Raw genomic sequence first — 16359 nt, 5'->3', positions numbered from 1 at the left:
CTTAGTCTCTCCTCATAATGCATACTCTCTAAACCAGGCAGCATCCTGGTAAATCTCCTCTGCACCCTTTCCAACACTTCCACATCCTTCCTATAATGAGGCGACCAGAACTGGACACAGTACTCTAAGTGTGGTCTAACCAGAGTTTTGTAGAGCTGCATCATTACCTCGCGGCTCCTAAACTCGATCCCACGATTTAAAGAAAGCTAACATCCCATACGCTTTCTTAACTACCCTGTCCACCTGTGAGGCAACTTTCAGGGATCCTTGGATATGAACCCCCAGATCCCTCTGCTCCTCCACACTACCCAGAATCCTGCCATTAACTTTGTACTCTGCCTTGGAGTTTGTCCTTCCAAAGTGTACCATTTCACACTTCTCTGGATTGAACTCCATCTGCCACTTGTCAGCCCAGCTCTGCATCCTATCAATATCCCTCTGCAATCTTCGACAGCCCTCCACACTATCCACAACACCACCGACCTTTGCGTTATCTGCAAACTTGCCAACCCACCCTTCTACCCCCTCATCCAAGTCATTAATAAAAATCACGAATAAAGAGGTGGCAAAGGCTTTAAACTAGTAAAATGGGGTGAGGTGTGGGATCTGCAAGCTGCTAAATGTAAAAACAGGAAAAGAGAGCACAGAAAGAATCAAGTGAGGGAGTACAGTGATAGTAAGGGAATAAACAGAGTTACAAACAGGAATCTAAAAAGATGGTTAATGATAAAGTGAGGAGAAACCCTATTAAAACTGGGTTACGATGTCTGTAGAGCAATGCACATGGAGTATGTAACAAAACAGAGGAGCTGGAGCTAATCCTGTGAATTTCCCATGTGAAGCTCTTGCTTTTTACTATACGGTGACAAACATTGTTAGGGTGACCCACAGTACTGTTTCAATGTTAGATGGTCATATGCAGCAATTCCTAGGCTAGAATATCTACCAGCTCCTCAGTGAACTTTCCACGCACAAATCTTGTGCTTTTAAAGTGATTTTACAGTCTGAATTCTACATTAACAGTTGAACTTCTTGCCAGTTCATTGATACCTGCAGATTACTTGGAGAAGAAAGAAGCAAGACATGTTGTGGAGGAACAAGGAATTATTGACAATAGCTCCTAGATTTTGGCCGACAGGTAGTCAGAGTTCCTCCATCATTAAGGAATGTGCTAGTAAACTTGTTATACTTTCACATTACAAATCTTGAGCCAAGATCAAACGACATTGAGAAATGTTTGAACACCCTAAAAAATTTCTCACCTGATTAGAGTTGCAAATAACTCCTTCCTCATCGCAGCAGCGACTCGCTCCCCAACCCTGGACAAGAGAGCGATATAAAAGCAGCTCAGAATTCCCTGGTAATGGGAGGTCAAAGAAAAACAAGGTCAGTGATTGATCTGGAGCAAGTGTAGGAAATTGCTGTTATCTTAATGAATTTTAGACTCCATAAGGGGAGAAATTATTCAGGCATCAGAGCACCTGAATTGCCAGGGCACACAAGGCTGTGGACCAACAGTGCCGGTAAATGGTGTTTTGGTGCTGTATGAAAGTCACCAGCATTAAGGCAATCATCCTCAGGCTTCAACTGTGTACAAAGGCCTGACTTTTGAGTACAATCACATTTTCTGCTCTCAGGTTAGTCACAGCCAGAGAGCTTTTGGTGGTCAGTGTAAACACCCACTGAAGGCACGACATAGAACAGTACACCATGTCCGAGCCTGTGGTCCATATCTCTCCATTCCCTGCCAGTTCATGTCCTTGTCTAAATGCCTCTTAAGACTAAGATATAGGAGCAGAATTAAGCCATTTGGCCCATTGAGTCTGCTCCCCCATTCAATCATGGCTGATATATCTTTTAAACCAAATGCATTCACCCACCTTTTCCCAATACCCTTTAACCTCTTTACCAAACAAGAACCTATCAATCTCTGCCTTAGATACATCCAATGACTTGGCCTTCACAGCCCTCTGTAGCAACAAGTTCCACAGGTTCATCACTCTCTGGGGGAAGAAATTCCTCCTCAACTCTAGTTTTAAAGGGACATCCTTTATTCTGATTCAATGAGATTCCCCCCTCATCCTTCTGAACTCCATTGAGCACAGGCCCAGCGCCATCAAACGCTCCTCTTAAACGTTGCTGTCATATCTACTTCCACCATCGACCCTGGCAGCCCGTTCCAGGCACCTACCATTCTGTATGTAAAAAAACTTGCCACGTCAATCTTCTTTAAACTTTCCCCTCTCACTTTAAACCTGTGCCTTCTGGTTGACATTTCCACCCTGGGAAAAAGACTCTATCTACCCTATAATAATTTTATAAGCTTGTATCAGGTCTCCTCTCAGCCTCCTTCACTCCAGAGAAAACAATCCAAGTTTCTCCAACCTTTTACAGTAATATCCTCTAATCCAGGCAAAATTCTGATGAACCTCTCCTGAACCCTTTCCAAAGCCTCCACATCCTTCCTGTAATGGGGCAACCAGAACTGCACACAATACTCCAAATGTGGCCTAACTAAGGTTTTATACAGCTGCAACATGACTTGTAAACTTTTATACTCAACACACTGACCAATGAAGGCAAGCATGCAGTTTGCCTTTTTTAACCATCCTATCTACCCTAAAGACTTGCATCCCAAGATCCCCCTGCACATCAATGCTCCCAAGGGTCCTGACATTGACTGTACACTTTACCCTTACATTTTATCTCCCAAAGAGCAGCACGTCACACCACACAGCTGCAAGGAGCTGGGGCACTTTCAGAAGAACTCTCCCAACCTCTCGGCCAAAATTTCATGGCCCAGGGTGGTCCTATTGCCTGTTCCCTCAACCCTGCACCACAAACAGTGGGTGCAGAGGTGGAGTGAGATGCTGGCAAAGAGGGCATGGACTATATGAATGGAAAGAGGGTGTGGAGAAAAGCAAAATCTTGAGATGTGTTCCCCAGGACTCTGAGGAATGTCTGGGGTTCCTGGCACTGGTCCCCAATCCCCTCCTTATGACCACCGTGGCTGCAAGTCCTGGAGGAGGGATCTCTATTTTGCAGGATGAGGGCACAAGAAAGAAAGAGTGTAGCGGTTAGTGTAACGCTATTACAGCACCAGCGACCCAGGTTCAATTCCGGCTGCTGCCTGTAATTATTAGTCTCTGCGTGGGTTTCCTCCGGGTGCTCCGGTTTCCTCCCACATTCCAAAGCCATACAGGTTAGGAAGTCGTAGGCATGCTATGTTGGCGCTGGAAGCATGGCGACACTTGTGGGCTGCCCCCAGAACACTTTACACAAAAGATGAATTTCACTGTGTGTTTCGATGTACATGTGACTAATACCTTATCTTATTTTATAAGAATCTCCCAAAAATATAATGACCCCCTTAACCCTTCAGGTCCTGTCCCACTGGGTTGGGCACCCTCGGTGAGGAGGACCGGAGTGTGGTTTTGTCTCTTGGAGACACAACATGGGAGGATGTCCTCTCGGCTTGTGCCAATGATGTGCTTCTCTCAGTCACAAATCCTGTTGCCCTGTGGAGGACATACAAGTTCCAGCCAGTCTTTTCTTCCATATCCTCCACATGGATCAATTGGGAGAAATATTCCGGACTTCCAGTAGGACAATTCTGGGTGGACTCCTTGCCAGAGAAGGATGTATGGAGCATCACACACCTCCTCCATCTGAGCCCCACCAAGGAAGCCTGGCCAGCAAACTAGCAGGAATTGGAAGTAGAAGTCACCACTTAGTTAGGACTGCTCCAAGTGCTTTCCTACGGGGTCTAAATATTGGTCATAAGCCAACTGTGACCTCCATGCTTGGCCACTTCGGTCCCAAACCCTGCTTTTGCTGTCAAGGTCCAGAAGAAGTTTGTCAATTTCTGTTGCACAAGAGGAAACATTGGGTGTCTGCCACAGTTCTCCCTCTCTCAGTTGAGGATAGTGAACAATCACTGGTGTGCATCTGTAACTCTCTGCTCGAGGTCCCTGCAGAGATGCCTGCATGTTGAGATCCTCCCAGCTGGTGTGTAATGGTGACATATTTCCTCCAAGGACACTCCTTCAGGATGACATGTAGCTCCCATCAACAAGTGTTTACTGTGCTTCTCTGAGGGAGTTGCCTGTCTTTTACTTGTTCCTTTTTAGAATCTGGGACACGCTTGCCACTAGTCACAGTGGCTCCCCTGGCTGGGAATAAAGGTACTCTGGTTGTCAGAGCAGCTGGACCTGGGGAGAAACTGGATGTTGAAGGAGCTAGCCATATGACACCGAGGCACGTAGACGAAGCAGCTGGTAGCCCCGTCATTGTGGGTGTCAAGAGGATAATTCACTTGGCCAGAATTGCTTACCAGACCAAATTCCCAAAACTCCTATCAAAAAAAGGACCCACACAACTTGAGCCATCCCTTGAAAATGCCCTCTGTAACATTCCACACCGCACAAAGGTGTTTTTTATGTGGGCTGCTCCAGCACCCTCCACTTCCTTACCATCACCTGCTATCCGGATATGGCCTGCTGGTCCATTGTGCCATCTGGCGATGAGGGCATATCCTCACCAACGATTGTACACTGAACACACTAACTCCACTTTATCCCACAGGATCTTACCTGTATAACGTAGATCCCCAGTAACTTTGCACTTGGCACCTTCATGTTCCTTAAGTAGCAGGCAGGATTGGTCTGCAGGCACTGGACGATAGCATTCATCAGGTCCCCCAGCAAAAGTGGGATCTGAGAATTCAGGTATGCTGTACCGCAGGCAAACTGGGAAAGGGAGAAGAAATGGATGCATCAGCTAGGAATCAGAGTACGGATGGTCAGAGAGAGGAACCAGAGGATCAGAATTATAAACCACAAAAGGATATCATTTTGTCCATCGTACCTGTCCTGATGAAATGATGGAATTAGCCCTGATTCCTTGTTACTTCTCCACAGTTTTGCAATTTTTTTTTCTTCAAGTACTTATCCAACTACCTTTAGAAGGTTGTTATGGAATTTGTTAACCGTCCTGTCAAGCAGCACGTTCTTGGTCATAACACCTCCTTGCTTAAAGGCAATTTTCCTCATCTCTCACCTGCCTTTTTTTAATTCTCTTAAATCTGCGTTCCCTGTTCCCAGTTGCTCTTGGCTGTGGAAGTAGTTTTTAAATAACTGACAAAACTGCAGTTTCTCTGTTACTACAACACGACATTCTGCATTCTGTTCTTTTTACTACCTTGATGTAATTACGTACAGCACAATCTGTCAGGACGGCACACAAACAAAAGCTTTTCACTGTATCTCGGTACATGTGACAATAATAAACCAGTCCAAACTCATCACAATTTTGAACTTCTATTAAATCTCCTCTTACCCAACTCTGCTCTAACAACAACCACAGCTTTTCCAGTCTCTCCACATAAGTTAAGCCCCTCATACTTGAGCCATTTCATTGAGTGTCCTGTCTGCCCTCGCAAAGGTGTCCTTCCCAAGGTGCAGTGTGGAGAATTGGACTTTCCCATCACAACACTTGCAAAACATCTGTGTCCAGAACTATGATTTATTAAGGTTTAAGATAATTAGTTTTTAGTATTCTATGCCTTCTTTCTAACACCACAGTTTGAGTACGGCTTTTCAACAACCTTCTCAGCTTGTCCTGCCAACTTTAATGTGTTCTTACACCACATAGTATATAGTATTTCTCCCCATTCACATCTCCTCACACATTTCCATGCTAAAATTCATCTGCCACATCTGCTCATTTCAACAGACTGTCTTTCTGAAGTCTATTACCCACCTCACTGTTTAGTACAATATGAGGTCTGTCATCTGCAAGCTTTGTGTACACAAAAGCAAGTCAATAATATCCACCAAAACTACCAACCCCTTGATCAAGAAGAATTCAGAATATAGAGCAAGGAAGAGGAGGGTTTTAAACTTTACGAACAAATGTTGAAGCAGGAGTAGGCCACTCGGCCCCTCAGATCTACGCTGGCAATGAATGAATGAATGATGCAGGCTTTTGACCCAAAACATCGACAATTCCTTTCTTCCCACAGATGCTGCTCGACCCGCTGAGTTCCTCCAGCAGATTGTTTGTTGCTCCAGATTCCAGTATTTGCAGTCTCTTGTGTCTCCATGAATGATCGGATTGTTACCTGTAACCTTTCACACCCTTGCTTATGAAGTACCTATCTACCTCAAGAACACACAAAGACTCTGTTTCCATCACCCTTTGAGGAAGAATATTCCAAAACCTCATGACCCTCAGAGAAAAAAATATTGCCTCATTTTTGTCTTAAATAAGTGACCCCTCATTTTTAAGCAGTGACCTCCCATTCTGGATCCTCCTCCAAGAGGAAACATTCTCTCCACATACATCCTGTTAAGACCTCTCAAGATCTTAACAGGATGTATGACCCATTGGGCAGAAGATACAAAAGCCTGAAAGCACGTCCCACCAGGCTCAAGGACAGCTTCTATCCTGCTGTTATAAGACTGTTGAATGGTCCCCTTGAACGATAAGATGGATTCTTGACCTCACAGTCTCTCTCGTCATGGTCCTGCACCTAACTGTCTGCCTGCACTGCACTTTCTCTATCAATGTATCGCTTAATTCTGCATTCTGTTATTGTTTTCCCTCGTACTATCTCGATGCACTGTTATAATGAAGTGATCTGTATGGAGGGCATGCGAAGCAAAGTTTTTCACTGTACCTTGGTACACGTGACAATAATAAACCAATTTACCTTCCCATCCCAGGTATCAATCTAGCAAACCTCTGAACGCTTCCAAAGCATTAACATCCTTCCTTAAACGAGGAGACCAACACTCAACAACATTCAGGTGTGGTCTTCTAGATGTGGTTTCACCAATGCCCTATATGACTGAAGCATAATCTCTCCACTTTTGTATTCAATTTCCCTAGCAACAAACAATAACATTCTGTTAACTTTCCTCATTAATTGCTGTACCTGTATACATCCATTTTGTAATTTATGTACCAGGACATTCAGATCCCTCTGCATCTCAGGGCTCTGCAGTCACTCACCATTTACTTAATATACTTATATTTTTTAATCATAGATCTGTTTAACACATCTCAGTTCCATTTTACATGCATAATAACACCACAAGATGAGAGCGACTAAGTTGTATGGTCAGAACCAGGAAGTTCTAAATGAACATAGATAAACAAAGTGATTAGTAAATGTATACCAATGTGGAGAAATATGGTGTCACTCTGGATCCAAGAAATTAATTTGTTCATACTGGCAAGATGCAAGCAACCATGTCTAAGGGCAAGGAGAGTGGGCAGGGACAACAGATTCCCCTTCCTGAAGGACACCCAGTGACCCAGGTGAGATTTCTGACAATCTCACATTTTTTCTATGCGATTTCCGGGATTTCCAGCTTTAAGTTTCACAACACATCCGGCTAGGATATGAATTCACCACCTTTGGGCCAATGCTCAAGGTCCAGAAACACTGCACTGCTGTACCCAATTAATGAACAATTAATCCTCAACATTTCAAGTTTTGTTTTGCACTAAGCAATTAAACACTTTGAAGAGTCAGAGCTATACAGCACGGAAACAGACCCTTCAGCCCATCTCGTCCATGCCGACCAAGTTGCCTACTGAGATAGTTTCACTTGCCTGCGTTTGGCTCCTATCCTTCTAAACCTTTCCTATCCATGTAACTGTCCAAGTGCCTTCAAACGCTGCAAATTGTACCCTTCTCTATCACTGTGGCAGCTCATTCCACATACCACCACCCTCTATGAGAAAAAGTTGCCCCTCAGGACCCTGCTAGATCTTTCCTCTTCTTCCCTCCTTCATATCTTCACTCCTGTATCTTCACTGTAACTCAGTACATGACAATAATAAACCAATTTACCCCCTCACTTTAAACCTATGCCCTCCCCTTGGGAAAAGACAACATAGACTAGAGAGAAATGAAGTAAGTAGAGTTCCAGGGAACTAGCATTGTTTGGTCTGATCACATAGGCTGAAAGGTCTGCTCATGTCCTGTCTCACATGAAACTGACCACTTTAAATTACTGTCTCTTCTTTCCTCCCAGAGTCTTCAATCTGAAAATGTTTCAGAGAAATTAAGATCAGCCTGCCGTTAACTGCTCTTATTGTCATAGGCCCCAAAATAAAAATGATAATAGTTTCAATACTATCAGAAGACCTTCCCTTGCAGTGTGTACACCACCCTGCCATGTCGATATATGCCCAATCCTACCCCAGGGGCTATGGATGGTCAGTCATTGTGATCAAGGCCGAGACTGATGCGTTTTTGAACAATAAGGAAAATGGATAGATTTAGGATCAGGAGGGAAAGTGGATCGCCTACGATATTGGTCAATCGAGTAGGCTCTAAGTCCTATTTCTGCTTCTATTTCTCATAGTCTTACCCAGCATCACTGTGGGAGCAGCTTCACCACCCAACTACGACTGACAAAGCTGCTCACTACCATGTTCTTGAGGACAGTTAGGGATGCCTTGCCCATCAACCAAGAACAAATACTGAAAACAGGTAGAGCTGATAAAACCTTTTGGATTTAGTAGGCAAACTTAACATTTCTACCCCTAATCTTTGAGCCTTATAGTGGTGATGGCAAGACCTCCATGACCTTTTGTTCTGCCTGAGTACTGCATTTACTCCAATAGCACTTCCATATATATAGCACAACAGCAGCAGGCACATAGAAAGACATGGTTTGCCTGCAAGTCACTCGCCATCCTGACTTGGAAATATATTGCTTCATCCTCACTGGATCTAAATCCTATCCAAAGATACTGTGGGAGTACATTCACAAGAATGATCCCAGGAATGAAAGGCTTAACATATGAGAAGCATTTGATGTCTCTCGCCTTGTACTCGATGGAGTTCAGAAGGGTGATGGGGGAATCTCACTGAAGCCCACCAGATGCTAAAAGGCCTGGATAGAGTGGACGTGGAGAGGATGTTTCCATCAGTAGGAGAGTCTAAGATCCAAGGGCACAGCCTCAGAATAAAGGGACGTCCCTTTAAAACTGAGATGAGGAGGAATTTCTTCAGGCAGAGGGTGGTGAATCTGTTGAATTCGTTGCCACAGAGGGATGTGGAGCCAAGTCATTAGCTGTATTTAAGGAAGAGATTGATAGGTTCTTGATTGGTAAGGGAGTTAAGAGTTACGGAGAGAATGCAGAAGAATGGGGTTAAAAAAGAATCAGCCATGATTGAATGGCGGAGTAGACTCGATGGGCTGAATGGCCTAATTCTGCTCCTATATCTTATGGTCTTAACCACATGGACTCCCGCTGTTGAAGAAGGCTAGTTGCCAGTTGGGGATCAGCAGTAAGTGCTGGCTTCCTAGTGATGCTTACATTCCTAAAGAAAATTAAAATCAAAGTATGGGCATTTGGTGCCAGAGTTTGAACGTGGCGCCATCCTGGCCTCGGTAGCAAGGTGCTGAATATCATGCAGTGTTGATAAAAGGGAAACCAACATTGTAGGGAAAATGGGCACAGAGGGAACTAGGCCAGAAAAACCTCTGGTCACATTTAGTTAGTAGGTTGTAGAATACTGCCGGCAGAGGTTGTGGGGGCAGATACATTAGGGACATTTAACAGAATCTTAGATAGACACATGAATGATAGAGAAATGGAGGGCTATGTGGGAGGGAAGGGTTAGATAGATCATAGAACAGGATAAAATGTCGGCACAACATCGTGGGCCGAAGGGCCTGTACTGTGCTGTAATGTTCTATGTTCTATAATACTTACAATGATGGCCCAAATCAGAGAGGAGAGCTCTGGGCGAAGGAACCTCCAAAATTCTCTCCAATTGAACTCGGGACCCTGTGGCACAGGGTCTTTAACATGACAGCCTTGATCTTCTTCACAGTGAGCTACAGTGCCATTCAGTCTCAGTCCCAGTGTTATCAGCCCAGGTGTGCCCACCAGCAGGAAGGCACTCTGAATCCTCAGCGAACCCCGCAGGTAGCTGCCTGCTCGCAGCCTGATGCCATGTTGCATAAGGTTCAATGCCTGAAGAAACAAGCTGCACCCTGAGCTCTTCCCACTTGGAAGGTATCTCCAACACTGCTGGCTCCTGCTCAGAGGGAACCTGCAGGAAGATTGAAATCACATTTTCACAAACTTCACTTAAAACAATTCAATACAGGTTCTGTAAATAAAAATAAAAGAAGCTGTAGTTGCTGGAAATCTAAAATAAAAACAGAATGGAAATACTCAGCAGGTCAGACGGCAGCTGTGGAAAGAGGAACGGAGTCAATATTTCAGGTTCAGCAAAGTTGTTCATAGCCGCACCTTCTCTCCAACTCCTCATTCACATCTTAGGCTCCTTTCCAATTAATAAAGTCAAAAAGTTAAAGTCAAAGTCGAGTTTATTGTCATATACACAAGTACATGTATGCACAGGTGTAATGAGAAACTTACTTACAGCAGCATCACAGGCACATAGCGTCATCACATAAGCAACATTCGCAAGAAAAACATCAATTAAACATAAATTATACACAATTTTTATGAGAAAGAACACAATTAGAACAAAAAAAACAAAGTCCATTTTAGTGCAAAGTGGTCATAGTATTGCTAAACTCTAGTGATTAAGGTTGTGCCAGTTGGTTCAAGACCGAATGATTGAAGAGAAGTAGCTGTTCTTGAACCTGGTGGTAATAAGGTGATTAAAAAGTCATATGGGACAATTTCCTTTATCGGCTGAGGTATAGGTTATAAAGACAGTGCTGCTACTGTACACAACACTATTTCAAAATGTGCTTGAGTACTGTGTAGTTCAGGGTCACCACATCACAGGAAAGATGTGGTTGCACCAGAGAAAGTGTGGAAGAGATTTATGAAGATGGTGTTGGGACTGGAAAGTTCTAGCTAAGGAAAGAAGGGACCAGTCAGGCTGTCTTCCTTGGAATAGAGGAGGCTGGGAGAAGATGCAAGTGAGATACATAAAATGGTGAGGAGCCTAGACAGAGACATGGAGTTAAACAGCACAGAACAGGCCCTTTGGCCCAACTCGTCCATGCCGACCAAGATGTCTATCCTAGCTAGTCCCATTTGCCTGCATTTCACCCATAGCGCTTCAAATCTTCTTCTATCCATGTACCTGTCTAAATGTCTTTTAAAAGTTGTCATTGTACCGGCCTCTACCACCTTCTCTGGCAGCTCGTTCCATATACCCACCACCCTGTGTGAAAATCCTGCTTCTTATGTCCATTTTAAATCTTTCCCCTCTCACCTTAAATTTATGCTCTTTAGTTTAAGACTCCCCTACGCTGGGAAAAAGACTGTCACCATCTACCTTATTTATATCCCTCATGATTTTATATACTTCTATAAGGTCACCCCTCAGCCCCCTACTCCAGAGAAAAAAGTCCCAGCCTATCCAGTCTCTCCTTAAAACCCAAGCCCTCCAGTCCCAGTAACAATGTTGTGAATCTTTTCTGTGCTCTTTCCAGCTTATTGACATATTTCCTACAGCTGGGCAGAGTAAATAGGAAGTGCTCATTTTCCTCAGCAGAGGGGTTAATAACTAGGGGGCAGAGATTTAAAGTAATTGGTCAAATGATTAGAGGAGACATAAAGAAAATTTTATTTTTCGCTTGAGGTTGTTGGGAGTCTGAAACTCACTGTTTGAAGGAGTGGAAGAGGCTGAAATCCACTTTGCATTTAAAAAGAAATAAAAAGCTGAGATTTGTGGTGCTATGAACATAGTGCTTAAAGGGGGGGATTAGATGGATAACTCTTTTCCAACCAGAACAGCCACAGAAAGCTAACATTAAGTGTAAGCAGGCAAAAGGAAGGCAAATGGTATGTCAGTCTTCATTGCAAGGGGATTTGAGTACAGGATTTAAGATGTCTCACTGCTTTCATAAAGAATCTTGGTGAGACCACACCTTAGATATTGCACATGGTATTGGTCCTGGCAGATCATCCAGCAACATTGATGATACAATTAAGGCACTGCCTCAAGAAGGCAACATCCATCATCAAAGATCCCCACCATCCAGGCTATGCCATCTTCTTGTAGCTACCATTGGGCACGAGGTACAAAGCCTGAAGTCCCACACCACCAGGTTCAAGAACCCTTCAACCATTCACCCCTTGAACCAACCTGCACAACCCTAATCACTACAGTTTAGCAATATTATGACTATTTTGCATTAAAATGGACTTTGTTTTTTTATTTGTCCTAATTGTGTTCTTTCTTGTAAAAATTGTGTATAATTTGTTTAACTTATGTTTTTCTTGTGAATGCTGCTTATCTGATGCTATGTGCCTGTGATGCTGCTGCAAGTAAATTTTTCATTGGCCCTGGGCACAAAAGGACTTGTGCGTATGACAATAAACTCGACTTTGACTTTGAAGTCACTTGCCAAACCACTGACTGTGACATTGCCAGCAGCTGGAGGAGCTGTTTGTTCTTCAGGGGTGGCATGTACACACTCATCAGTTGGAGCAGAGCATTTCTCTGCATTATATCAGCCACAATAAGATGCCCATCAACCACCTCTTTGACTTCAGTGATGATGAAATTACCTCCTCGGAGTAGGATACCCAGACCGGAGGTGAGGAAATCACTGTCATTCTACACATCTATGATTCGCGGGACTACATCACAACCACTACCAATCATTCCTGAAGTGCGGTAAGCCACACTCTTGCAAAAACATGTCAGCCTTGACCTTGGAGTGGTATCCCATACTTTTCACACTGCGTACATTGATTGATGTGACTTTAACACCCATAGTTCAGGTGATTCAACACCTAAAGTCTCATCACCACAACCAATTTTTCTGTACCTTGTGTAAACTGTTACACTTCTGGACTGAGGTACACATTCTAGACTCTGCAAATGGAAGCGATAAAGATGCCAAGCTGTCTACAGCAACCCTGCAGATGGGGCACCACAGCAATTCACCTGTCCAGCCCCGGATATACTTCCTCTTTGTGTCCAAAGCATTCACAGGCAGATCCACCAACATCACGCCAGTGTTCTTTTCCGGCCACTCCTCCTTCAAGCTGTCTCTCACCAACAGGAAAACTAGAGGGCTGGCACAGGGACATGGAAGGTGAACATAAAACTGCTGACCCCAGAAAACACTGAGGAACTAAAGAGGGACTACACAAGTTGGAGGGCTGTGAAGCCCATCTTTGACTCCTCAATGCACTGGTTCCTCATCCCCAAAGAGATCAGAAGGCAAGACAGAGTCAGAGGGAAGTCTCACCAACTTCAGAAAAGCATGTAGAATCAGCTACTGAGCAGCTGACGGGTAGGGGTGGAGCTCCGAGAAGTAAAGAGCCATAAAGCCTCGGTCTTGCGTCCTCCAAGATACGGGAGATGGTGTGTCTGCCCATCAGGGTCATTTGTTTTGGAATGTTAGGTTGCCCTGTTGATCTAGATTACGATCCTGTCAGATGACGACATATTAATCTGTTGTCACCACGTTGATCTATTTCGAGATCTGTTTATTTTTGGCTCTACACTGGGATCTGAAACCGATGCCCCTTTTATCTCAGAGTAAAGGGCAGGCTATCTGCTGCAAGGGGTGCTGGGAGTTGTAGTTCCTCTCGCCATCGCTTCCGCTTAGATTCGCTACTTCCTGCGGACACGGAACTACACATCCCAGCATGCCTCGGGAGAGCGACCGCCCGGCTTTCTCCTACCTGCCGCTGCCGACGGAGATCCTCCAGCCGGTTCGGGTCCAAATGCACACGGAGCGTGTGGGGAAACATCCCCGGAGCCTGGAGCCATTCTTCAGACACAGGTGAAACATCGCAGGTACAATGTGAAGGCCCGCCATCGACTCCCCGAGCCCCGCTCAGTGCCGTTACCCCAGCAACGCGGGCAGCGCCATCTTTGATCCACCCACAATCCATAGCGTAGAGCTTTTTTAAAATTATTTTTCTCTCGCGGGGGTTATTTATATTTAATTCCCTTCTACATAGTCTGTGCGGGCGAGAGGGGGGTCGGGCGGTGCGCTTTGTTTTAATTTATTTTGGTGATGATGAGGTCACCATCAGGGTCAGAGGTTCATCTGTGTGATGTCACTGGTGAGAGCTGTCATTTGTCTTGGGTTTTGTGAAAGAGGGAGCTTCAGGGCTGAGGCTGAGGTTGAGGCAGAGGCAGAGGCAGAGGCAGAGGCAGAGGCAGAGGCAGAGGGGAGAGAGCCAGAGGGGAGAGAGACAGAGGTAGAGGGAGACAGAGGTAGAGGGAGAGGAGAGAGGCAGAGGCAGTGGGGAGAGAGAGGCAGAGGTAGGGGGGAGAGGAGAGAGGCAGAGGGGAGAGGAGAGAGGCAAAGCTAGGGGAGAGGAGAGAGGCAGAGGGGAGAGAGGCAGAGGAGAGGGAGAGGCAGAGGGGAGAGAGGGAGAGGCAGGGGGGAGGGAGAGAGGGGGAGAGGCTGAGGGGGGGAGAGGCAGCTTCAGAGGGAGATAGGCAGAGAGGGGAGAAAGGGAGAGTGGGAGGAGAGCAGAAGGAGAATTACAAGGAGAGAAAGGGACTGGAGTAAAGATACATTTGGAGTGCGTGAGGAGAGAGGGAGGATGGTAGAGGGTGGGGTGTGAGGAGAGGGGAACACAAGTGGGGAGAGGAGGATTCAGGAGCTCAAAAGACAGGAGGTTGAATTGAGAGAGAAATCTCTAAATGGGCTAGTAAATAGAAAGGGACAGAGAACACAGGGAAGCACAGGGTGAAAACTGGGAAAGAAAATTGGTCTGAGAAAGATTATTGAAAGCAGAGACTGGGAAAATCTGCAGGGAAAATAATATTTTTTAAATAAAAAATCAATAAATTACAGAGGAAGCAGAAAAGAATCAGGAGATGAAATTATAGTTGGAAAGGTAAAGCAATGGAATAGAAGGGGGGTGAAAACCAGCAGGAAGTGTGATTGAGGGAAGAGCAAATGAGGGGGGCAGACAGAAAAGTCAATGGTAGAAGCATCAGACAAACAATCCAAGCAAGACGAAAGAAGGCAGAGAGAGAAAATCACAGGAGCAACCAGCAGAGCAAAGACTGTAACAAAGAAGCAACCAACTTAGAGGGAGCACAGGGCAAATAATGAAGCCCAGGGAGTGCTGACATAACGGGAAAGTCAAGCCTAGTGGAGGGGCAGAGAGAGCAAAGAGCAGATCAGGGATACACAAGAAAACAAACAACAGAGTACCGATTGGGGTGAGAGGACAAAGCACAAGAAGTGTAGGTTAAACACCAGGCTGATATAAACAGACTGCAGGAGGAATATAAATAGAGTGCAAGGACAGAGTCAACAGAACATAGAAACTGCAAGAGGAGTGTACACTCGAAAGACCTCAGCAAGTGCACTGACACAGCAAGAATCAACAGGAACTGCTGGAGTACTGCAAGCACCAAGAGCAAGAATTATTCTGCATTTAGCTGCTGTCATTAAACTAACAAGGAGAAAGACGTACACACCGACTTGCACCGTCAAGAGGAAATTGAGAAAAACACAAAGGCAGGAACTGGAGAAGAAGAGTGTGGCTGACACACAGCACTGAACAGCCAGATGTACTCCTGTTTCTCCGGCTGTTAGTATGGGACTAATGCAAAAGGAAAGCAAGCAAAGTATCTCTACTGCTCGCCGTTAGACCAGTGACAGAGGCAGAGAGCAGGATGTTGGAGATGGATGACAGATGCTGCAACTAGATAAGATACTACAAGTCAAAGCAAGCTATGACTGCTGGCTCCACAGACTGCTCTTACTAACGGGTTGTTTAACAAAGTGAAGGCTATTTAGTGGACTGGATCTTTGAACTGTGACTGAAGGGGAGCTATTGTTGGGTGGGAGATCTCGTTATCTGTAGAATGATCCCAGGTAAGAAAGCTATGTGTCTTGTGTTTGTTGTGGATTTGTGAAACACCCAGAGGAAGCATGTTATTAGTAGAGAGGAGCAGCTGGTGCCGTGTGTCATGGGGCTGTAATGCAATCCAGCATTTCTGCAAGGACATTTGGAGAACAAAACAGGCAGTCGTAGTTGGTCTGCTCTCCTTCCATGAGGATGTTTTTGTGGGACTGCCTGGAGGTCCTGTCCTCCTCTGGAACATAATGTGTTTGCCAGTCAGTGAGTTGGCATAACTGGAGCCTACGCTGGCTCCTTATCTTGGATACTAGTCCCTTTTGTTTCAGTGTCCCTGTCCTTGACCCTCCCTAGCCCAGGGAAGAGTCAGGGTTCTTGCTCCTGGTTGCTATCTGGTGAGCCACACTGGAAGATTCATGCATGAGCTTGCGTGTGATGCCAATCACAGTTGCATAGCTCAATCATGGGAAATGGTCATCTGTGTGCCTAGTCTGGGGGGCAGCCTGTGCCAGCTGCATCCAGATTTTCACTCCCTGGCCTTGTATTGCAAGCGAT

General features: G+C 45.1%; 2 protein-coding genes across 5 annotated transcripts in view; one reads left to right on the top strand and one right to left on the bottom strand.

Annotated features, from left to right (window-relative positions):
• The window catches only part of abcb8 (ATP-binding cassette, sub-family B (MDR/TAP), member 8), a 55114-nt gene extending 41261 nt beyond the window's left edge, over positions 1 to 13853 (bottom strand). Inside the window, 4 exon segments of the mRNA XM_052022796.1 lie at positions 1263 to 1357; positions 4593 to 4748; positions 9739 to 10081; positions 13657 to 13853. Coding sequence (XP_051878756.1) covers positions 1263 to 1357; positions 4593 to 4748; positions 9739 to 10081; positions 13657 to 13793 — 731 coding nt within the window. The 5' untranslated portion in view covers positions 13794 to 13853.
• atg9b (autophagy related 9B) overlaps positions 13646 to 16359 on the top strand; it is a 55364-nt gene continuing 52650 nt past the window's right edge. For 2 of the 4 annotated variants that reach the window (XM_052022793.1, XM_052022791.1), the window contains exon 1: positions 14428 to 15821. The gene's annotated coding sequence lies outside the window, so the exon portion shown is untranslated. Of the gene's footprint in view, positions 13772 to 14427; positions 15822 to 16359 lie in introns of those variants that run through there. The other 2 variants (XM_052022792.1, XM_052022794.1) reach the window with 2 other exon arrangements.

This window comes from Pristis pectinata, chromosome 9 (genome assembly GCF_009764475.1).
Source record: "Pristis pectinata isolate sPriPec2 chromosome 9, sPriPec2.1.pri, whole genome shotgun sequence".
Taxonomy (NCBI): Eukaryota; Metazoa; Chordata; class Chondrichthyes; order Rhinopristiformes; family Pristidae; genus Pristis; species Pristis pectinata.
Note: the sequence above shows the minus strand (reverse complement) of the source record. Positions and strands in the feature narration are given on the sequence as shown.